The sequence below is a fragment of the Typopeltis vanoorti genome, chromosome 16, assembly GCF_054136105.1.
Source record: "Typopeltis vanoorti isolate ZY-2024b chromosome 16, IOZ_Tvanoo_1.0, whole genome shotgun sequence".
NCBI lineage: Eukaryota > Metazoa > Arthropoda > Arachnida > Uropygi > Thelyphonidae > Typopeltis > Typopeltis vanoorti.
In genome coordinates, this window is record NC_143564.1 from 60072134 (window position 1) to 60096787 (window position 24654).

General features: G+C 35.2%; 1 protein-coding gene across 1 annotated transcript in view; it reads left to right on the plus strand.

The window, feature by feature from the left end:
- LOC150098055 (U3 small nucleolar RNA-interacting protein 2-like) overlaps positions 1 to 24654 on the plus strand; it is a 190013-nt gene that overhangs the window by 33740 nt on the left and 131619 nt on the right. Inside the window, exon 5 of the mRNA XM_090406409.1 lies at positions 11174 to 11215. Coding sequence (XP_090262535.1) covers positions 11174 to 11215 — 42 coding nt within the window. The remainder of the gene's footprint in view (positions 1 to 11173; positions 11216 to 24654) is intronic.

The window sequence follows — 24654 nt, forward strand, 5'->3', positions numbered from 1 at the left end:
TTAACTAAATGGAAAGCTCATAACTAATTACCATTTAAAAAAAATCATGAACTCTAAATTCTCAAGTCTTCTTAAGTTTGTTTATTTATGGTTTTATTCCTACTTATCGATATATATCTTTCTCATGTATTTGATTTTCAGTCTCACACTACTTTTTGGTTTAATATTAAATTTGCACTACATAAACCCAATTCTTGATCTTCAGATTAAAAATTAAAGATGCCAAGAAATTATATTCTTGGTTTAATCCTTTGTCCAAGTGTAAGCAAAGTTTGCAGTGAAGTAACTTCATTACTGGGTTACTTGTATGTAGAGGCTAATGACTTCACTTCATTTGTCTTAGTATCCCATAATGCAAAGCACATATTCTTATGGACATTTATAATGCTATACATTATGGGAAGGGCCACTACCCAGACCAGTTTTGACATTTGTTGAGGTGGAATAGCATGTTCAAAACCTCCGAAGTTCCAGAAACTTGGAAAACTGGTAACCTTTAAAAGGCCACCTTCCAGTTATCTGCAAACTTGTAGTTACTGGACACTAGAATTCTCTATTCATGAACTCTTGGGATGGGAATCTCACTCCTAATATTTGCAGATTATTTGTGAGATGTGATACATTATGTCAGTTTTGAGAATACACACTACGCATCGCACAAGACCTATGACTGAGCATCTGCTCAGTCATAGGTCTGATTCATAAATGGTATAGAAATAGAACACTACTCAACATAAATAAAAAACTTGAATTTTAATTAGGAAAAGATTTTTGGAAAATTTTCTAGTGTTTTTTCCTTTTTTCTTTGGAGGGGGCCCTGACCCCCCCCCCCCCCAACACCACTTTGGGTGCGGCACTGCATTATGTATTGCATTTTCTGTATTTACTTCATGATCATTTCATTTTACATTATCAGGATGGAAATCTATGTTTTTGTGACATTGCCTGAAAGTGAAATGATGTTTGCATTGGTAATGATGTTATTTCTCAAAATGTTATGAATATCAGATTATATAAAATTTTATATCTTTTTCATCTTTTGGAGGAGCAATATTATATTTTTTGAGATGGGATCAGTTTTAATAATTTCATTTCCATTCATGTTATTTTAGTTCAATAAATGATCATTATGATGAAAAAAAAAATCAGATAATTAATCTGTCAGCTGACACTTCTTTGATCTGTTTGATAATAAATTGTCCAAGAGGATGAATAGTTAAAGTAGACAGAAGAATTTCGATAGTTTTTGAGTTAAATTGTACGCCTCTTCAATCGTAATCTTGAAATATTGAAAACTTGGACTGTAGCTATTATGCTTGTCTTATGAATCATGCGTGAAAAGAATGCATGTTTTTTATTTATGTTGTGTCGTGTCTTCTATTTCTGTGCTACTTATTAATTAGCGATCATCACAGATTCTCAGTCATAGGTCGTATGCGATGTGTAGTGTGTATTCTCAAATCATGTACTCAACCCCCCCCCCCCTAGGATTAAATCCTGAGTGCACTACTGACATAATGTATCTCATCTCGCAAATAATCTGCAAATATTAGGAGTGAGATTCCCATTCCAAGAGTTCATCAATAGAGAATTCTGTACAGTGTCCAGTAACTACAAGTTTGCAGATAACTGCCTTTTAAAGGTCACCAGTTTTCCAAGTTTCTGGAACTTTGGAGTTTTTGAATATGCTATTCCACCTCAACAAAGGTCGAAACTGGTCTGGGTAGTGGCCCTTCCCATAATGCTTAAAATGATAACCAATCGCTGTTCTGGCAGTAGATTGATTGATTGGACCTGTGGGCCTCATACCTTTGCCAGATCTGTAAAGAAATTGTTGGATTGAATGTGATTATAGAGCACTTGGCTCACCCATTTCTGGGCTATTGGTAGTAAATATATATATAAAAAAAGTTACCTTCAGTGTACTTTTTAACCTGAAATATTTACTTGTTGTACTACTGCTAGTTTGCTCTTCTGCTTCTCGCAGTGAATATTTAAAAAAAAAAAAAAACACTTACTACTTCTTAACTTTGGTTTTTGGGCATTGTGTTTTTCAGCGTCATGCTCACTACAGCCCACTAGTTGATGGATTAATTGGTTAGTTGGTATCTGCAGCATTTACAAAGAATTTTGCCCTTTTATGTAAGAAAGTTTTGATCTTAGGGTGGGATATGGCTTCTTGGGAAAGCTGTACATTTCTTATGAATGATAGTGTTGGATGCTATTCTTAAACATTTGTTTTGGTTCATACATCTGTTGTGTGACTAGGCAGGTGAGCTATGTGTCAGAACTGGCCTGTTCGTCAATGTAAGTTCCTTGCTTAGCTGGCTACATTGATTGAATAACAAGTATAGCTGTCCTGTTGCCCTATTTGCTTTTGAGCAGACATGAGTCATGAAGCAGAGTTCTTTATCTAGCTATATAAGTGTTTGGCCACTGGGTACCATGGAATGGGAGTTTCCAAAATGACCACTTCTTTCCCTGGGGGATACTAGTGAATAGCAGCAATTCTCTTATTGCACTGACATCAGTTTGACATTTTTTGAACCATTGTTCTAATTCTGATACTATGTTTTTCAGTTGCTAATCTAGGTTGGAAGAAATATACCATTATTTCAATATGTTCTGTGTATAGTGTCATTGTTGTGGCCACTATGTATGGAATGTCAACCACATAGGTAACAAGCAACAGACATGATAACAATGAAGGAAAACACCTGCTGTGATTTTGTATTCAGATAGTCTCCTTCTCTGCTGCTTCTTGGTGTTTGCAATTGCTGAGGTAGGATTTGATAAGTTTGACTAGTCCTAGTAGAATTTATCATCCAGGATTTTGAAATAGAAGCCCATTATGTCATGCTTTTGGCAGTATACAGGAATATTGCCCTATGTTCTGCTTCCAGTTGTACCCTAGACTAACTTTTTCCATGTGAGAACTTGTTTTGTGAAGTGGTTCTCCCAGAATCCAAATTGATCATTGCGATGAGATTTAATTCTTTAGAGAATTTCTGCAGTCTTGTTAGTATTAGCTTCTTATCTGATTTTCTTACGCAGGAGAGCAAGCCAATTGGGTGATAATTTGGGGCTAACTGTGCAGCTTTTCCTGGTTTTGAGATTAAGATTATGCCATCCACTTTCCATTTTGTTGGAAAGTAGTGATATCTTAATATTGCATTAATAATAATGTGTGCATTATGGCTTTATGCAGCACACATTTGATGATTTTTGTTAGAAATCCTATTCTTAAGTTTGGTAATTTGGATCATCACTAGAATAAATGTATTAGTCTTAAGGGAGATCATGTTGAAAAATAAAAATAATTTCGAAATTATAAATTCGGTTTTTTTCATTGTTAGGCCAAGAACTTTTCAGACCACCCTCATACAATTATATTGTAAGATAGACAAAGCTGTTTGCCTTTAAAGGAATTGTGTTACATCTCACGAAACAGGCAAGCCTGCTAGAAAAACATATGCTGTTGCAGTCATAGCACATAGTGCAGATAAGATTAACCATTCTATTATAATCAAGTTTCTAAGAACCCAAGTTACTTGGCCATAGCAGGCCATTGAACCTAACATGAAAAGGGAGGATGTGATGAATTTTATAGCTTACTACATTGAAATTTCCAAAATAGAAAAATTTTCTAAACTGATCTTATTTTTGGAAGCTTAGACATGCTGTTTTGCATTTTCAACAGTGAAGCATATTAGAAATAAATTTCAAAACCTGCAATAAGAACATGTATTGTTTGTTTGCATTTCTGTAACAAGCTATCAATTTTATTTTTAAAAACTTCTATAAAACAGGCTTTGAGTTTATATTAACTTCATTATTTTTGCTATTATTTATGACAGTCTTATTAAACATCTTTGCTGAAAGTTAGTTAATTACGGTTTACTCTTGCTATAGCAAACACCATTATAAAACAAACTACTACTAAAGTGCCAACAAAATCTCCATAGGCACAATGCCATTCTAAAGTGTTTTTATAGTAGATATTAAACTATCCACTATAATAAACTACTGGGGTTCCTATGAGTTTCAATATTGACAGTTGATTGTATTAAACTAATGACTTCTGAAATTTTCATTTCAGGTAATAATAGAAAAAATTAATGGAAAATTATTATTAATGCAGCATATTAGACATTTTATCAGTACAAACGCTTTTAGTTTTTATTAAAACTGTCTTATATGTATTTTGTTCATGACTGCTTTTATATATAGTTAATACTTTAATAGTTAAAAAATATTCCAAAATTGATTCTTAACCATTTAAAAAATATATTAGCCTTAATTAATTACTAGTTAAAATCATATTAGGGGATTGGAATAATAAGACAAATGTATTAATATTTTCAGAATATAAATAACTTAATATCTAAATTTGCAGCATACCTGTATCATGCACTTAAAAAAAAAAATAAAAAGATAGATGGCCCCAGAGATTAAAAAAAAAAAAGATTAAGCACTATTGATATAGTTATTAAAAATGGTAGATGGTTATTGAAGTACATTTGACTCTTATAGTTCACTATAAGGACCAAATGAATTATAGCTGATAGTTTGCTGAATGAAATTTTATTTAGAATAGCTTTGCACCTATGTGGTTTTAGTTGAGACTTTTCAGTAGCCAGTTATAGTGAGCAAGTTTGTTATAAGGGTGCTATAGTAAGAATTGACTGTAGTTATTTTTGCAGTATCTGCTAGATATTATTTTTGAATATTTTTTATACAAGCATCAGTTTATGACTCATCAAAATCATATAAGGCTTTTAGGAGGAATTTACTGGAAAGACAACTGAGATAATAGTATGAAGAATTATACTGTTCTTTTTAACATAATCTTCTTAATTTGGGGAAATATTTCAACATTTGCAATTCATGTTGGACTGTATTTTTACCATTATATAAATGGCTTAGCAGTGCTGTTTTCTGACAGTTGATTATTTCTTGATTATTTAAATACTATTTATTTAGTTTAAAATAAATTAAAGATGCCAAGAAATTATATTCTTGGTTTTATCAATGTGTAAGCAAACAAAGTTTGTGCGTCAAGTGACTTCACACACAAACTTTGCCTTAGTATCCCATAATGCAATGCACGTATCCTTACTGACATGTATAATGCTATGCATTATGGGGAGGGTCACTATCCAGACTGGTTTTAACCTTTATTGAGGTGAAAAAGTAAAGGATTGCTCATCATAGGCCTAGAGTAGTCAGTATAGGATTGCAAGAGAGCCTGATAGTATTAGGAGAAAGTAAAATATAGATAGATAGAATGAGAGATAAAGAAAAGGCCTCAGCTCTTTTATATCATCATATAGCCAAAAGCTATCAGTTTTCCTTTTTCACCAATCTCATATAGATGAACAACCAAAAGACTAATTGAAACTAAATGGCAAGGATGACTGATACCCATCTGAGTTAACTGCTTGGCCTTCTCTGCCTGGGATTTCTCTCCAGTCATCCCTGCAATTGACTATAAGACCACATTGAGTAAAGAAGATGGAACTATTTAAAAAAACCTCTCATAGCAAGAATAGACAGAATTTTATCTCCCACTGGTGAATATTGTATAATGTGCGTAGTCTATACCATCTAGTCATAAATTTGCTATTTCCTAGAACGCTTCTTTCTAAATACAAAAATCATCTGACTGAACAATAAAATTTCCACAGTACAATATTATAAAGCATTTGGATGTCATATTGCTTTTCAAATTTATCATCATCATCATCAAATTCCTGCCATGTACCCTCAAGGGGTGTACAGGATATGACAGTACTACATGAAAAAATTACATCATTACTAACTTCCTATCTACAATTTTCCTCCAAATCAGTCTGTTACTTGTCAAGACAACAACATTATCAGATCTTATATTTCTATCGTCTAAGGCACTTTGTACCGTATCAATCCACCTATATCTTGGTCTTCCTCTGGGTCGTTTTCCTGCCAACCTGGCAGAGAACACTTGTTTTGCTAATATTTCCTCTCCCATTCTATTTAAGTGACCAGGAATGTGTTAGCAGAGATTAGCTCTGCTAACACATTCCTGGATGCTGCCAATGTCAAGTCCTTTCCTAATATCCTCATTTTTAATACGATATTGCCATTGATGCCATCTGTTCACGCCTCTAATCTTTCTCAGGACGCTCATATCTGCAGTCTCTAGTCTTTGGTCAAGTGTTTTACTTCTGACCCAGCTCTCAGATCCATAAGTTAAAACTGGTTTGAACACTGTCTTGTATACAGCTAATTTAGTGTTCCGACTAATTTCTCTTATTCCATATGAATTTATTCAATTGACTTCCCACCATACCAGCTTTGCTGATTCTGTTGTTTATTTCTATATTTAATTTACCATCTTCAGTAAAAATCGTACCTAAGTAGCTGAAATGTTTTACTTGTTCCACAGGTTCTTCATTCACAACACAATTGACATTTTCAATGATTCTGCCTATTTTCATTGTCTTTGTCTTTTTATTGCTGACCTTCATACCATATCTATTACAACAGTTATTCAATTTAGTCAGAGAATCTTGCAGACTTGTAGTGGATTTATTTAGAAGTATAACATCATCCGCATAATGCAAAGAGCTGACATTAACATCTCCAATTTTGATATCAGGTTTAATACCACTTTCCTTCATAATGTGATCCATATAGATAATGAATAACAGAGGGGATAATGTACATCCTTGTCTCACACCAGATCTAACATTAAATCATCTTCCTGTACTTCCTTCAATTCTAACTGCTGACTTACAAATCAAATAAAGACTAAGTATTGCTTGATATAATGCCCCATTGACACCATATAACTGCAGCATATTGAATAGCTTCTGTCTTAGCACCTTGTCATATGCCTTTTCCAAATTGACAAAACTTAAATACAGATCTTTGTTATATTCCCATGCTTTCTCGACTATTTGTCGTAAAGTGAAGATCTGATCCTGACAGCCTCTATTTGGCCTGAATCCAGCTTGTTCTTCACCAAGCTTTTCTTCCACAATTCTTCTCAACCGTTTCTCAAGTATACTTGCATAGATCTTGCCAGGAACACTCAGTAGGGAAATACCTCTGTAATTCTCACATTCAAAATGTGAGAATTACAGAGTTTTATTTCCCTTTTTATATATGGGTATTATGAGAGCTCTACTCCAATCATCGGGAATTCGTCCCTCTGTCCAGGCTTTCTGAACTATGCAGTGCAGCCACTGTAAGACTTTTATACCACCATACTTCAGCATTTCTGGTCGAATATCATCTACTCCTGCTGCCTTTCCACATTTCAAGCCTTTGATGGCTTTTTCTACTTCAAGTATGGATATGTATTCCTGACTGCATGCCTGGTCAGTGTTTTTTACAAATGTGCTGTCATCACTGCTTGTTTCATTTAGCAGTTTTTCAAAGTAATTACTCCATACTTCAAGGATATCTTTTTCTCCCGTTTTCATGTCACCTTTATCATGTCTAACTCCTTTTACAGCGCTCTTTCCTGAATTCCTAAGCTTCTTCAACAACCTCCAGAATATTTTGCCACCTTCTTGATATTTATTTTCTATATTCTTGCTAAAGTCCTCCCATGACTTTTGTTTAGCTAGTTTTACACACTGTTTAGCTTTCTTACATTTGTCTCTGTATTCTGTAAGAGTAAAAGCTGACTTATTTGCCAGGAACTTTTGATATGCTTTCTTCTTTTCCTTCACTGCCTCTTTAACTTCCTGCGTCCACCAGGGAGTTCTGATTTTTTTATCCTTGCACACAACCTGCCTCTCTGGCAGAATCAATCAATGTTTTCTTCAAAGTTTGCCACTGAATCTCCAAGGTTTGATTCCTGTTCTCAAACTCTTTCATTTACTTTTCAATAATCTTTCTGTATTTTAGTCTACAGTTCACATCTGAGAGCTGCTCAACTTTTATTTGCTTTAAAACTTTCTTATATGTTATTCTTTTCAATATGAAATTCAATTTTATCCTGCCCACGACTAAATAGTGATCACTTCCAATTTCAAATCCTCTGTACACTCTGGTGTCCTGCACCAGGGAGAAAACATCACTATCAACAATAACATAGTCAATGAGACTTTTCTTATTCCTAGCCTCTTCTCTCCATGTGAATTTGTGCACATTTTTATGTTGGAACATGGTGTTAGTAATAACCAGTCCATGTCCTGAGCAGAAATCCAACAGATATTTGCCATTATTATTAGCTTTGCTCTTTTCTCCAAATTTTCCCAAAATATTTTTGTATGTCTCACAATCATTTCCTACTCTGCTATTTAGATCCCCAACAAGGACCAACTTTTCCTTTTTCATTATGTCAGTTGCTTTTTCTAAAGCGTCAAAAAATTCCTCCTTAGTAGAACCTTCTGTGGGACCATAGGCACAAATAAGTCTCATTGTCCAGTTCCCCATTCTCATATTTGCCCACATTACTCTACTTGAGACTGACTGCCATTCAAGAAGATTAGCCTCGTATTTTGTGTTGAATACTATGGCTACTCCTTCTTTTCCTTGATTGTCATTGCCTGAATATAACATTTTGTATTTATTGCTCAGAAAGATCTCACCAGTTTTGGTCTTTTTTGTTTCAGTCACCCCTGTTATGTCAATCTGGTACTTATCTAATTCCTCAGCTAGCTCCATTTCTTTGCCATTCAGGCTTCTTACATTGATAGTACCGATCTTTAACTCTGGTGATGTTGAGTTGGGGTTTGTTTTCAGATTTCTTTTTTTTTGTTTCAGAAGAAAGCATTTCAAATTTATGTGTTTTCAAATTCATGGCATCTTTAATTCATGTTTCTTTCTAACCTTCCATAAATGGTATTTTAATTCATTACTTATAAAAATCAAAATTCTCTTCCTATTGCTTACAGGTGATGGATATTGCAAAAAAAAATAATCTGTTCTGTTGTAAGTAATGAAATGCCCAATACATTACATAATCTGTTTCAAATACGCAGGGCAAGAGAGCAGCTATAGAATGCATGTTTTACTGTTTCCAATTGTTAACAGATGTCACAGATTGGATCTCCAATGTTGATATACCTCCATTTGATGGTGTTGACTGGAAGGCAGCCATGTGCAATTCTTCAAGCAAGATCCCTCCTGTTAGGGTATCCTTGGGAGTTCCACAAATTGTGAAACAAAGTATTGTTGTCAGTATCCAACTGTGGAATTTTACAGTGAAGATGATTAAAGATTTCTTTATTCCAATATCAACCACCTTTCCATAAATTTTTTTTATGGAAAGAATGTCAATGCCAGAGTGTTTTAGCAGTCTTAAAGTTAAGCACAAAGTGTTGTAGTGTTCAGGAACAATTTCAGCTTTTGGACCTTTATAATCATTAACTCCAAACAGGGGGAGATTAAAACCTAGATAGTACAGGAGAAGGTCAGTCTGCAATATTTTATGGATTTTTGACACTATTGCTTAAATAGCGAATTTTAAAACTCGAAGCCCAAATCCTCCATGCTTCTTTGATAGGTGAAGAAATTCCTTTTTTTTTAACTTCTTGGTATCAGCTGGACCAAAAAAAATTGCACAGGCTTACTATATAATTGTTTTTCTTCAGCTTTTGTGATGTCTATAATATTATGTACAACTGAGCAGGAAAGATTATGGTTTTGAGTACTATGGTTTTAGAAGAAAAGGAAAGTGGCCCTATTTTCCAGTTTTCTAACATTTCTAAGTTCTTGTATATAAGTGCTTGGACTGGTCATATTGGGTAAGTGGAGAATGGAATTCCAAGTATAATGAGGGGTTCTCTCTTAGTCCAAAAGGAATGCTCCAAGATCCCACTTTCCAAAAATTTTTAATTTTGTCTTGTCTGGATTAGTGGTTAATCCACTGATCTTGCTGAATTTTTCCAAAATACCAAAATATATATATATATATATGGAATCATTATCCTTCAAAGTGCTCACTACTTCATCAGCATATGCTAATGCCTTATTTTCCTTCATAGTTGAAGGAACTGTTATTCCTCGCAAAGCATGTGTATTGTTGACTTCCTGTAAGAACAGATCAAGAACCAACGCAAAGAACAGTGGACTAAGAGGGGCAACCTTGCTTTACTCCCTTTTGAATTTTGACTGGGTCTGACAGGAACCCATTAACTAGGAGGCTGGTAGTTGAATTGGCATAGGCTCCTTTGATAACAGATAGCAGCTTTTTTTACCTACACCAATTTGCTGGAGGATGTGCAATAGAAAGGGATGCCAGACATCAAATACGTGAGTAAAGTCTACTGATAGCACTACAGGGCTGTCTGCTAGGTGTTGCTGTGTTCTTATCTTAAAATTTCTTTCTTCTCCTTGTTTCTGTCTTTCCACTTCTATTTCTATGTTAGTGTTTTTATAATGATGTTGCTACATTCTATACCATTGCTTTGGTTTGTTACGAACCAGCTTCTCTCCTTAAACAAGTCTTTCAACTTTTTCCTTTTGAGGAAAGCCTGTTCCTTTCCCTATTCTATCATATTCTATCAAAGGGATGCCAGACATCAAATACGTGAGTAAAGTCTACTGATAGCACTACAGGGCTGTCTGCTAGGTGTTGCTGTGTTCTTATCTTAAAATTTCTTTCTTCTCCTTGTTTCTGTCTTTCCACTTCTATTTCTATGTTAGTGTTTTTCTAATGATGTTGCTACATTCTATACCATTGCTTTGGTTTGTTACGAACCAGCTTCCTTCCTTAAACAAGTCTTTCAACTTTTTCCTTTTGAGGAAAGCCTGTTCCTTTCCCTATTCTATCATATTCTATTGCGGTCTCATCATTGGGAGCCACACCCAGAAGTGATATCTAGGTTGAAGTAATGCAGAAGTTATCTTCCCATATACAAGTAGCCAAAAGGTGTCACACCTTATTACTAAAATACTCTGGATTAGAAATAGCCGTTGAAATTTTTTCACTTGGTTATACTATAAATTAAAAATGCCAAGAATTTATATTATTGGTTTCATCCTTTATCCAAGTGTAAGCAGACAAAGTTTGCACTTAAAGTCACTTCATGACTGTGCTACTTTTATTTATTTAGCTTTTCTAAATTTCATAAATATCAAACAGTTGAAATGAATTATTTAAAAATTCTTTCCTTAATGAATTGTTCTTTTCACAAATCGCTTTTTATTTATTTTTTTTTATTTTTTATTGCAGCTTGAACAAGCAGGAAAATTACTAAGGAAAGTTGCAGATAATGTAAGTGCTCCTCTGTCCTTCACAAAATAAGTTTAAAAATGTCTACACACTAATATTTAAAAAAAATTATATTAAACATATGCACAGAAGATTGTTAAACATATAGCACATCAGTGTGCCATGTACAGTTAAGGGGAAAGCAAAAAGAACCTTGTTGATGTGTTTCTTGAACAATTAAAGATTTAAAATTATCCTGAGAAGAAAGTGAAAAAGGCTGCTTCAAAAAATAGAGAAAAGAGTTGTTTCAGTTGGTGTGAAGCTGGGCAATAAATGGATGTTGACCAGCAACTGATTATATTTTTATTTAACATCACTTCTCTACTTTCTTTTATCAAAATGGAAGAATGATATTTTGTTAAAGGTAAGTAGAGGAGTGATGTTAAAAAATTCCATTATCCATGGAATTACTTGTAGAAGAAAGCAGAGTCAGACAACAGGATGTCTGTGGGAAAATGATTACAGTGAAATTCAGAGAAGAGTTATTAATTGATCAATTTCCCTCTTCTGGATAGCATCAGCATTCCTAGGGAATTCGTGATGCTATCCAGAAGAGGGAAATTTTTTTTGCTGCATTACCAAAATGTGTCAGTAGTATTCCAAATTGGACAAATTTGGGATATGTATTATTTCATTCATTTACAGATGAGTAGTGTCTTAAGCAAAAAATCACACCTTGTTTTCTGGAAGCTGAAGAATCTCTGACTAAGATCTGTTTGTGCTAGAAAGGCTAGAGATTAAGTCAGAAAGAGAAAACTGATTGTGTTTGGAAATTGAGTTTTTCAAAAGTAAGAAGAAGAAGTGAGGTGTGATCTTTCTTGTAAGAAATAATAAAGGACCATAGTATAACTAAGATGAAAAGCCAAATGGCTATTTTTTTCTGGCGAGGTTGATCAGTTAAGGGAATAAAAATCCCTTATTGTTTTTCAGCCAGTAAGCGAAACTAAGATCGAAAACTACGATCTGAACGTTTCATGCCGACGAACTGTCAGCGTATCCAAGCATAAGTGACCACTTGGTAGTGCCACACCACGGCAATTCGTTGCAAAGGTGGAGCAAGCTCCCTCACTGTTCTTGATATTTTCTCATAATGTAAAAACACACAGCTCTTAGGAGATGTAGTACTGTTTTACATTATGAGGAGAGGTCACTACCCAGACCGGTTTCAACCTTTTTTGAGGTCTCATCAGTGAGTAGCTAGACCTAGAATATCAGAGTTTAAGTGAAAAGAACTTACATACTTTTGCTATACGATTGCCAGAAAGGTGTGTCACTATATTATATTATATATTATAACATAGTATAACTAAGATGAAAAGCCAAACGGCTATTTTTTTCTGGCGAGGTTTTAACTGATCAACCTCACCAGAAAAAAATAGCCGTTTGGCTTTTCATCTTAGTTATACTATGTTATAATATATAATATAATATAGTGACACACCTTTCTGGCAATCGTATAGCAAAAGTATGTAAGTTCTTTTCACTTAAACTCTGATATTCTAGGTCTAGCTACTCACTGATGAGACCTCAAAAAAGGTTGAAACCGGTCTGGGTAGTGACCTCTCCTCATAATGTAAAACAGTACTACATCTCCTAAGAGCTGTGTGTTTTTACATTATGAGAAAATATCAAGAACAGTGAGGGAGCTTGCTCCACCTTTGCAACGAATTGCCATGGTGTGGCACTACCAAGTGGTCACTTACGCTTGGATATGCTGACAGTTCGTCGGCATGAAACGTTCAGATCGTAGTTTTCGATCTTAGTTTCGCTTACTGGCTGAAAAACAATAAGGGATTTTTATCCCCTTAACCGAATAAAGGACCATGTTGTATTAGTATTAAAGTTCACAAGGTTATCTTCCCATGGAGTCAAGTATTGGTTCTGGGAGATCTTAAAGTTTTGAATGACTATGTTCACTACAAGGTTGGTCAAGTGAAAATGAGGAATGGAGTTATGTCATCATCAAAACTGTAGTTATAGGATGAAAAGTGGGTGAAAGTATAGAGCCATGGGAAATCTCAATACAAAAATTTAGTTTTTCAAAAAGTAAGCTGGAGTTTATTTGCAAATACCAGAATTACTATGTACTCCTATTCCATAGAAGTACATAATAATTCTGGTATTTTATTGATCAAAATGTTAAGTTCAGATTTGGTCAAAACTGTATATTGTTTTGCATTTGTGTGGGTGTTCCTGCTTGGTTAAAAGTATAAAGGTTACTGTGAAATATTTGCAACTGAAATTTCAAGTGAAAAAAACAACTTTTATTGAATCTTATAATAGCAATATAGAATACTCTGCCATTTTGCAGTAGGAAAAAATAAACACTTTTGGAGTTGAAAAAACAAGAAAAAAAGAAATGTACTGGTATATATGTGTTATGCTTGTTTGAAAAAAAAAATGCAGTAAATTCGTTTGCACCTTGGATGTTAAAATATTCTAAATACATTTATTATTACAAATAAATAATAAAATTTTACTTACATTATTTATGGATATCATGATAAAAGCAAAGCTAAAGCTATCCTACAAAAAGTCAACGAACTATTATTTTTTAAATCAAACTTATGCATCCGACATACATTTTTTCCATGTTCAAGGAATTAGAGATTTATAACTTATTTACTTTAATATTACTGCTAATTTAGTTATGAAACATTATACAAAAATGCTACTTCGTGTTAAATGCAAAATTTCCTGTAATCACCTCAGTGTATATGTAAATGAAATATATCAAGCATCTTATATTTGTATCCATGTTTCAATAGAATTTCTATGGTATTGCAATTTTAATGGCCACTTTGCATCAATGGCAAAACTGACATATATATCCATCAAGGCTAGTTGGATCATTAAAGAATAGTAGATGAATAACGACTGACCAGTAATTACAGCTTACCATATTGATAGGTGAATTTTTTTTTAGGGTGGGGGGTATTAGCAAAGCAACTAAGACTGTGATGCCATTGTATTATGTTTATTAATTGTATGTATTCTTCTGACTGGATTGCCTGCTTGTAAAATGAAAAACCTAAGTTTCTGGTAGAGAAAAAATTCTGCCACGTCCTCATGAGACTAGCTATCTTACCATCAGCTGAAAAGTCAATATAAAGGTTTTTCATGTTATATTGGATTTGATCTGAATGAGGTTCTGATTAATATAAAGGACAGAAATCTTATAACTAATAAGTACATTATTCACTCTATGGTTGAATATGTGTCTGAGTAATATCTCAGCTATGTTTATGAATTTCTACTAATTTTTAATTGTAGTTCTACTTTGAAACTGGAATAAAAAGCTAACATTTTGTTTTTGAAAAATATATCTTGCATAAAATTGAATTACTAGTTATAGCATTATCAAGTATTTCAAGTAAAATTATCATTTTTAGCATTATCAAGTGCCATGTATTTCAGTCAACAGGACACCACTTCAGCAGTCAAGAGTTTCTACAGAGCACCTACACATTAGGTAGTTTTGTAATAAGGTCCTCGAAGATGGCCTTGCTACAAAACTGCTAAGTTCAGGACACTCATGTCATGTTTGTGTGTGCGCGTGCATATATACAGTGGCCATAAAGAGAAGGTGTTCATATCCCTGTAGCAAAAAATGCATTGGACGAAATTCAACGAAACTTGGTGTATGTATGCTCTGGAACATTAGGGGGAGAGGGTTATTTACAGAAGATATACAGGGGACATTTGTGCTATAACCTCATAGTTTGAAATTAATTAAACAGTAATGAATAGAAGAGACACAACAAATCAATTTTCATGTTCATATAACTTACAGATGTGGTTCAATATGTCCTCCTTTCTGATGACCCCACAACCAAATGTCACAGTGGTTGAGATCAGATTGAATGAGGTGGCCATTCTGTGAGAAATGCATGACTAATCGCTGTGTTCTGTGAAGTACTTTTGTAACATTTGCTGTATTGGCAATCCAATGTGAGGTGGTGCTCCATCCTGCATGAATAAAGTAGAGTCGAGGCATCTTCACTGCTGCAGTTGTAAAACAAAAAAATTTCACAATATCTCTTGATACCTAACAAGTACAAGTCATTCACTCTGTTGGGCAAAGTTCTTCGAAAAAGTACAGACCTGTAATAAATGATGCAGTGAAACAACACCACATTGTGACTTTCAGTGAGTGTAAAGGGGTCTGATGAGACACGAGGGTTATTCGCAGCCCAAATGCTCCAATTATGTAAGTTAACACTACCATTCAGATAAAAACGTATCCCATCACTTTACAAGATCTTTCATTGCCATGCATCATCCACCTCCATTTAAGCTGAGAAGCAAATTTGAGTGGGTGATCTTGTAGGAGAAAAACCTCAGCATTTGATGCAGGATTTTCGGCACAGTTGAGTATGGCATGTCCAGTTGCCTTGTTATTGCTCAAGCACTGCTGGATCCTCGTGCATTATTCATTCTGTGTTCTATATTCTACAGTGGCAGTTGCAACTTTTTCGACTTGCTGAGGAATAATCCATTTGTGCCTTCATCTGGCCTCACTATTTTCAAATTCTAAAATCATTTTTCTAAGATTTGTTATTGTTATTGGATCTTTTCTCATCATCATCATCATCATCAAATTCCTGCCATGTACCCTCAAGGGGTGTACAGGATATGACAGTACTACATGAAAAAATTATATCATTACTAACTTCCTATCTATAATTTTCCTCCAAATCAGTCTGTTACTTGTCAAGACTCCAACATTATCAGATCTTATATTTCTATCGTCTAAGGCACTTTGTACCGTATCAATCCACCTATATCTTGGTCTTCCTCTGGGTCGTTTTCCTGCCAACCTGGCAGAGAACACTTGTTTTGCTAATATTTCCTCTCCCATTCTATTTAAGTGACCAGGAATGTGTTAGCAGAGATTAGCTCTGCTAACACATTCCTGGATGCTGACAATGTCAAGTTCTTTCCTAATATCCTGATTTTTAATATGATATTGCCATTGATGCCATCTGTTCACGCCTCTAATCTTTCTCAGCACTCTCATATCTGCAGTCTTTGGTCAAGTGTTTTACTTCTGACCCAGCTCTCAGATCCATAAGTTAAAACTGGTTTGAACACTGTCTTGTATACAGCTAATTTAGTGTTCCGACTAATTTCTCTCTTATTCCTAACTGGTAATTAATTTACGGAATTAACTCTCTTATTCCATATGAATTTATTCAATTGACTTCCCATCATACCAGCTTTGCTGATTCTGTTGTCTATTTCTATATTTAATTTACCATCTTCAGTAAAAATCGTGCCTAAGTAGCTGAAATGTTTTACTTGTTCCACAGGTTCTCCATTCACAACACAGTTGACATTTTCAATGATTCTGCCTATTTTCATTGTCTTTGTCTTTTTATTGCTGACCTTCATACCATATCTATTACAGCAGCTATTCAATTTAGTCTGAGAATCTTGCAGACTTGTAGCGGATTTATTTAGAAGTATAACATCATCCGCATAAAGCAAAGAGCTGACATTAACATCTCCAAGAATCTTGCAGACTTGTAGCGGATTTATTTAGAAGTATAACATCATCCGCATAAAGCAAAGAGCTGACATTAACATCTCCAATTTTGATATCAGGTTTAATACCACTTTCCTTCATAATGTGATCCATATAGATAATGAATAACAGAGGGGATATTGTACATCCTTGTCTCACACCAGATTTAACATTAAACCATCTTCCTGTACTTCCTTCAATTCTAACTGCTGACTTACAACTCAAATAAAGACTAAGTATTGCTTGATATAATGCCCCATTGACACCATATAACTGCAGCGTATTGAATAGCTTCTTTCTTGGCACCTTGTCATATGCCTTTTCCAAATCGACAAAACTTAAATACAGATCTTTATTATATTCCCATGCTTTCTTGACTATTTGTCGTAAAGTGAAGATCTGATCCTGACAGCCTCTATTTGGCCTGAATCCAGCTTGTTCTTCACCAAGCTTTTCTTCCACAATTCTTCTCAACCTTTTCTCAAGTATACTTGCATAGATCTTGCCAGGAACACTCAGTAGGGAAATACCTCTGTAATTCTCACATTCAGTTTTATTTCCCTTTTTATATATGGGTACTATGAGAGCTCTACTCCAATCATCGGGAATTCGTCCCTCTGTCCAGGCTTTCTGAACTATGCAGTGCAGCCACTGTAATACTCTTATACCACCATACTTCAGCATTTCTGGTCGAATATCATCTACTCCTGCTGCCGTTCCACATTTTAAGCCTTTGATGGCTTTTTCTACTTCAAGTATGGATATGTATTCCTGACTGCATGACTGGTCAGTGTTTTTTATCATTGTGCTGTCATCACTGCTTGTTTCATTTAGCAGTTTTTCAAAGTAATTACTCCATACTTCAAGGATATCTTTTTCTCCTGTTTTCATGTCACCTTTATCATCTCTAATTCCTTTTACAGCACTCTTTCCTCCATTCCTAAGCTTCTTCAACAACCTCCAGAATATTTTGCCACCTTCTTGATATTTATTTTTCTATATTCTTGCCAAAGTCCTCCCATGACTTTTGTTTAGCTAGTTTTACACACTGTTTAGTTTTCTTACATTTGTCTCTGTATTCTGTAAGAGTAAAAGCTGACTTATTTGCCAGGAACTTTTGATATGCTTTCTTCTTTTCCTTCACTGCCTCTTTAACTTCCTGCGTCCACCAGGGAGTTCTGATTTTTTTATCCTTTCACACAACCTCACCACATGCCTCTCTGGCAGAATCAATCAATGTTTTCTTCAGAGTCAGCCACTGAATCTCCAAGGTTTGATTCCTGTTCTAAAACTCTTTCATTTTCTTTTCAATAATCTTTCTGTATTTTAGTCTACAGTTCACATCTGAGAGCTGCTCAACTTTTATGCAATTTTATTTCTCTTATCCTTCAAATACTGGAATTCTTGAAGCACGGCATTATTGATAGTAAAGCTTGACTAGCAATGCACATTCCAGTAAGGTGAGATCCACATCACTTCAGTCTTATCAGAATTATGCAAATCCATTTTGGTCTTCCTTATATCCACCAACTCATCAGTAGAAAGTGGGTTTATGCAAATATCATGCCAATTGTCTGCTAGTTGCAGAATTTTGTACTTTTTTTTTTTTTTCTGTAAATCAAAACCCCATGTTTCAGAGGATACTTACGCCAAGTTTAGTTGAATTTCATTCAATACATTTTTTGTTACAGGGTTCTGAACACTTCCTCTTTAATTATGGCCACCCTGTATATAGTGAGAGAGAGAGAACCAATAGTCTCTCAAGTCTTTCTCGTTGAATGTCCACTATAGACATTCAAACATTTAAAATTTCAATTTAGAAAAATTCTAAGTTTAGTCTGACTATTCATTTTGGACTAACTCGTCTGTTGCCAGATTGTTATGCTATTTTTTTAAAATAGAATTAAGATATTCTGATCATTGGGTAAATATGCATAAACAAATTTGAAATTATTATTATTATTATTATGTGACACCTCCAGGGAATTCAAAGACTCATCGAGGGAGGGCACCTACTCTATAACTATCTGTTTCCACCACTCAATCCACCAACTACAACGAGCTCACCAACGCCATCTACCGCACCCCATCACCACTGGTATTTTCACGGACAATCACAAACATCCATGTCCACAGCAGGATTCGAACCCACAGGCATTTGGCTGGAGAGCAGATATGCTAACCACTCGGCCAACCAGGCTGGTAAAAAATGTTCAAGTATAATAAAAAAAACTATATTATATGACTAAATGAATGCGCCACTAAGTGCATGAAGTGATACACTGACTGAGCCATGATGAGCACATATGACGTGTGTTTGCATACCTTAGTCATGACTCAGGTGATGTTGTGTAATTGGGGCATTGATAGTCACCAAGACAGAGTGTTTCATGCAAGTGTTACACCTGATATCTTAGGAATATAGTATTCTCAGCCATCATGGTGTAACATGAAGAATAAATATCATAAATTAAAACCCCTGCAAAAAAAAAATGAATTATTTAATGGAAAATTTCTTGCATCCAGTAATATGTATAAAACGTAAGGGTTGTTGTTAAAGTAGCTGATAAAGGAAGGAATGTATTAATATTGTAATATGACTTAAAATAAGGAATTCTAACTAAATAAGTTGCTAACAAAAGAAAGTATAGATTAATATTGTAATACGATTAAAAATGAGAGAGTTAAGTAAATAAGTAGAAAGGGGTGAATCATAAAATACGTTATGTGAGAGATTAAGTTATTAAGTAGAATTCATAGAAAAAGTTTGAAAGGGGATTAAGTCAGGCTAGCACAAGAAAAGCAAAGCTATCGCTTAGGGCCGATCCCTGGATTGAAACATTGAGAACGGGCTTGCCGATCAAATGACGTTTGGCGAGAAAACGCCACCTTAATTGGTTGATGATTAAAAAACAAGTAGAAGGAGGAGAAAGGAAGTAAGAAAAGGTGCCGTTAGGGAAGCAGCTATAAAAGGGTTGGTAACCCCCTGGAGGAGACTCTTTTTGGATATTCGCTTTTGGCCTTGGAGTTTGGTTTTGGTTCCGGTGGAGTTCACGGGGTTTTCCTGAGTGGCGACAGGGGTGATATCTCCTCGTCACAACACGGAAACGAAAGTGAGCGGGATTTTGATTCCCGTTTTCCCGAGTAGGAAGCAAAGGAAAAATTGCCATAGAGTCCTAGAAAAGGAGGGATCTTCTTCGTTTCGACGCTAGTGATACTACGCAAAGCAGAAAACTGTAAAGAGATCGATGTCCTCGTTGCTGATAGTAGATCAAATATATGTGTGTTAAAGTATTCCAGAGTTACGAGAAGTTATACCTGAGGTTCATTTGGAAAAGAATAAAAGCCCATACGAAGAGCTCAAGAAAGGTACTGTAAATCATAACCTATGTTAGCTAGAAATTTGTCTGTAAAAAGTATCGTGATTCCAATACAGAACTGTTGAAGTTATACTAGGACTTTAGTATATGATAGAATGTGTTATGTGTAGATTGACTAGTGTTAAAGATTTGTGAATGATTAAGAGTCCTAAGGTATTTTTGCATGTCTATTATATTGCACAAGATATTTAAATGACATAATTGTGTGTTTGTGCAAATAACGGTATAACGGAATAGTGTGAATTAAGTAATTACGTATCCTAAGAATTGAATGCCTAATGTAATGTATAAAATAATTGAAATGTCACAAGTATGTGTTAGCAGTGAATGATTTGTTAATCTACTTCAGTATGAATAATCAGGTAGTGTGAATTGATCTAATTTGTTCACATCAGGTGCATTTATGAATTAATGTGTATGGCGGCATAATCACAAATAGCCATATTGCTTGTAATGATTTAATGTTAGTCTATAAGTATTTTAGTTTAGTATTTGAATTGTACCATGTTTAGAAACTTAATAAACCTTTTGTTCAATGATGAAAGAGTTGTCTGATGTTGCTAATCCAATGCACCGCTTAAAAATCATCGTACCTAATCACGCGGGAAATTTAATGTTGAGGAAAGAGATTAAGAGTCACGACTGCAATAATATTTAAATACTAAGAGATATATTCGAGATTGACTTTCTCCCTATTTATGACAACATAAATGGTGCAGTTGATAACCACTTGAAAATATTGTACGTAGTCACGCGGAAAATTTAAGTTGAGAATTGAGTTAAGTGTCACGACTGCAATAGTTACACTTTAAGATATATTTGAGTTCTTTCTCCTTGTTTATGTATGTAATATCCTAAACTAAATATCCTAAAAGGCGCAGTATTAATACAAATATTAGGGGTACTATGGGGAGCAATAACTTAGATATTGGTATAAGTTTTGGTAAAATCTTGGGCATAGAAGTTAGAAGAATATAGATAAAAGGAATTTGTAAGATTAGAGTAGAAATCGTAAATTGGGACACAACACAAGGCAGTTAGCATTGGTACACTTCATTTTCAATACTCAGAGCCACAGAGAATAAAACTGTGGGAAACTTACAAGAAGTGAATAATGCCACAGAGGCTAGAGCCAAGCATTCATAGAATAAACTGACAACCAAGGCATTAGGTTGTTGATCATTGAGGACAGTCAAGAATTGTAATGGTGCTGAGGATGAATGGTTTGGGCTTGATATAGAGACATTCTTTGGAGGTGTAGCTTCCTGTTATAATGATAGGAGCATGCTAAGTACCGACAACAGAACCAGTCTGCAATTCCTGAAATATCAAGAAACAGACAGTTCCTTGATATTTCAGAAAACTCCACAAAGCAACTGTCTGTTTTTTATATAATTCCCACTCAAGAATGGCTGTAGACCTATGGGCTATGGATATTTTTTCTACTTTTATTATTTTTATATTTTTTATTTATTTTATTTTTTATATAATTTGGAGGCTCCCTGCTCAAGAGAAGAAATAATGAACTTTTTAAGCCACTTCAGCCTACTGATAATCAGTTGGATGGTCTCACACTGGGCAATGAAATTGATCTTCTTCTTCTTCTTCTTCCTTTTTATTGTGCTTTTATCCTGCTTGGATGCAAGGTCCACTATGATTATGCGACTGGGAGAAACCCCCAACCAGCTTGTCGCAGAGTCTGGCATTGTAGAAGGGGGGGGGAACAATTGTTATGATTGTAGATGTGTGTTTATGGGGCTGGCTTGTCTGTTCTGGGGATGAAAAACCTGAGCTTCCAGGTAAAAAAATCCCCTGCCTCTGTGTGAGACCAGCTAACTCACCTTTAGTTGAAAGAAACCAGATAAAGGTTCCTGAGGTCTTTCCTATCAAAGGGCTTCGTCTATACTGACTGAGCAGTAGAGGCTCAAAATTAATGCCAGCAGCACCCAGGATTCCCAGGTACTAACTGAGCTCAGGTTTGCTTAACTTCAGATATCAGATGAGAACTGGTGCTTTCAAACTGATCTGGTCGCTGACCACAGTGCAGTGGAATTCATCTTCCCTTACCCCCCCCCCCCCAAAAAAGAATTCTGTCTATCTTTTCCTAGATTCTACTCTGTTATATACTATTCTTTTATATCTGCCCATCAACTGCCCTGTTACATATTCATATCTAGCTGCATATTCATCCCTGTTTACTCTGATTTATGTAATATAGTTCTATAGTATCCTATCAGATGCCTTTGCTCTCTCTCTCTCGAAGTATCCTATAAATAAAAATAAATGCAATGGAACACCTTTACTTTTTTTAATATTCATTCCGTACAGAAGAGGTTGATGAACCTGTAAGTGTATTAGTACCCGTGTGGGATTGAGAAAGAAGTATATTGGCTTTTTTTTTTTTTTTTTTTTTTATATAGGAGTTCCATTTGTTTAGGAAGGCTGTTCCAGAGGACAGAAGTACACCCTCTATCTAAAAAGAAACTGAACTTTTGATAGAAAATAAAACACAGGCCAATTATAATTATTCAAATCATTTATTTCAATCTATATACTCCCTCTCAGCTTCGATACAGCATTTGGCACGGTCAATTAATTCGTTAAATGAGTTTTTTATATCGGTTTTTGGGATACTGTTGAGGATCGTGGTTACTGCCGCTTGAACGTTTTCAGTGGTGTCATATCACTTTCCTTTCATCGGCAAATCAAGTTGGGGGAAGAGAAAGAAGTCACAGGGTGCTAAATCAGGTGAATACGGTGAGTGATCCAACACACAAACTTGGTTTTTGCTCAAAAACTGTCTCACAATGTTCGAACGATGAGATGGTGCATTATCATGCAAAATTGCCCCGCTGCCTGCATCACGACATTCATGCCAAATGCGACGAATTCTCACTATCAGTCACTTCAAAACTTCAAGATAAAATTCACCATTGACCGTTTGGCTAGGCAGAACGGATTCTTTGTGGATAATGCCCTTGGAATCGTAGAAACAAAATAGCATTTTCTTTACTTTTGACTTCTCCAAGCGACTTTTTTTTGGATGCCCCTCTTCTGGTGGTCTCCACTCAGCACTCTGGCGCATTGCATTGTTTCAGGCTCATACTCAAAACACCATGTTTCGTCACCAGTAACAATCGTTTCAAGGAAGTTTGAGTCCTTACGAGCGGTTTTAATGAAGTGTTTGCAGTGTTCAGTTCGATACATTTTTTGGTCGTCAGTCAATTTGTGGGGAACCAATCACGAATTCAATTTACGAAGGCCCAAACTCTCAGTCAAAATGTTGTGCACAATTGATTTTGGAATCCCCAATTCATCTTCAATCAATCTCATGGATGATTTCGGGTTTTCTTTGATGAAATAATGCACTTTTTGGATGTTAACTTCGCTCAGTCCAGTTTTTGGATGGCCCAGCTTTTCATCATTCTGAAGTGTCTCACGACCACTTTGAAATCACTTAAACCACTCGTAAACTTGAGTACAGGATAAGTATTCATCACTGTATGCTTTTTGAAGCATTTGACGTGTTTCAGTAAAACTTTTACCAAGTTTAACACAAAAGTCAATCATCGCAACTCTGTTTGAAACTCATTTCTCGACCACTCGTCAAAACACACTGTCGCTCTTGGCAGTATAACTCGGCTTCTAATGAAACAAATGTTATAAACAGTTGACACAAGGAAGGTTGTCACTTTCGACAACAAAAAAAGATACAATAGGTGGTGCCACTAGTTTCTTTTTTTTCTAGTCTATTTTCGAAAAGTTCAGTTTCATTTTGGACAGAGGATGTAAATAGCATAAAAGATGAAGAAAAGAAGTTGCACTTTACAGGCCCAACAGAAAGTGGAGAATGATGGTTGCCACTTTGGGATTTATGTAGAGTTAATAGCTGTGTGAACAAAAAGGGCATCTTGAGCTGAAATGAATGTCTAGTTTTTTTAAGATGCTGAGGAAGCTATTGATCTGATCTGTTTATGTCAGCCTCTGGTGGCATAAACACATCTGATCTAGTTTGGTGATTTTTGTATTTAAGAGTATGTGATCTGAGCTTCCTTTTGCGAGAAAAAACGTTAGACTGTTCTTTGATAACATTGAAGCTGTCCAGAATTGTCCTTGTCCCATTGAAGGATGATAAGGGAGATCACTGTTTAAGCACTGGTTGAAGATGGTCTTGGAGGTTATGATGTCTGAGCACTGCATGGTTTGTCATATGAGTAGAGTAATATCAGTAAAGCTGTGATAGAATTAGTAGTGATTGAGAGTAGGTCATTTATGTATAGGAGAAAGAGAGTAGGTGATAGAACAGAGCCCTAAGAAACTCCTGCATTGGTGATGAGACTTGAAGAGAGGAAACTATCCAACATGACATGCAGTGAACAACCAGAGAAAACAGGCAACCCAATGACAGGTAGACAATTTGGTCTACCTGTCATTGGGTTGACCAAAAGATGGCAATTTGATTAGCAGACTTTGATGCCAGATGTGATCCGAAGGAAAATTTGTGAAGGTGCCATCACAAACATGTAACTAGTATT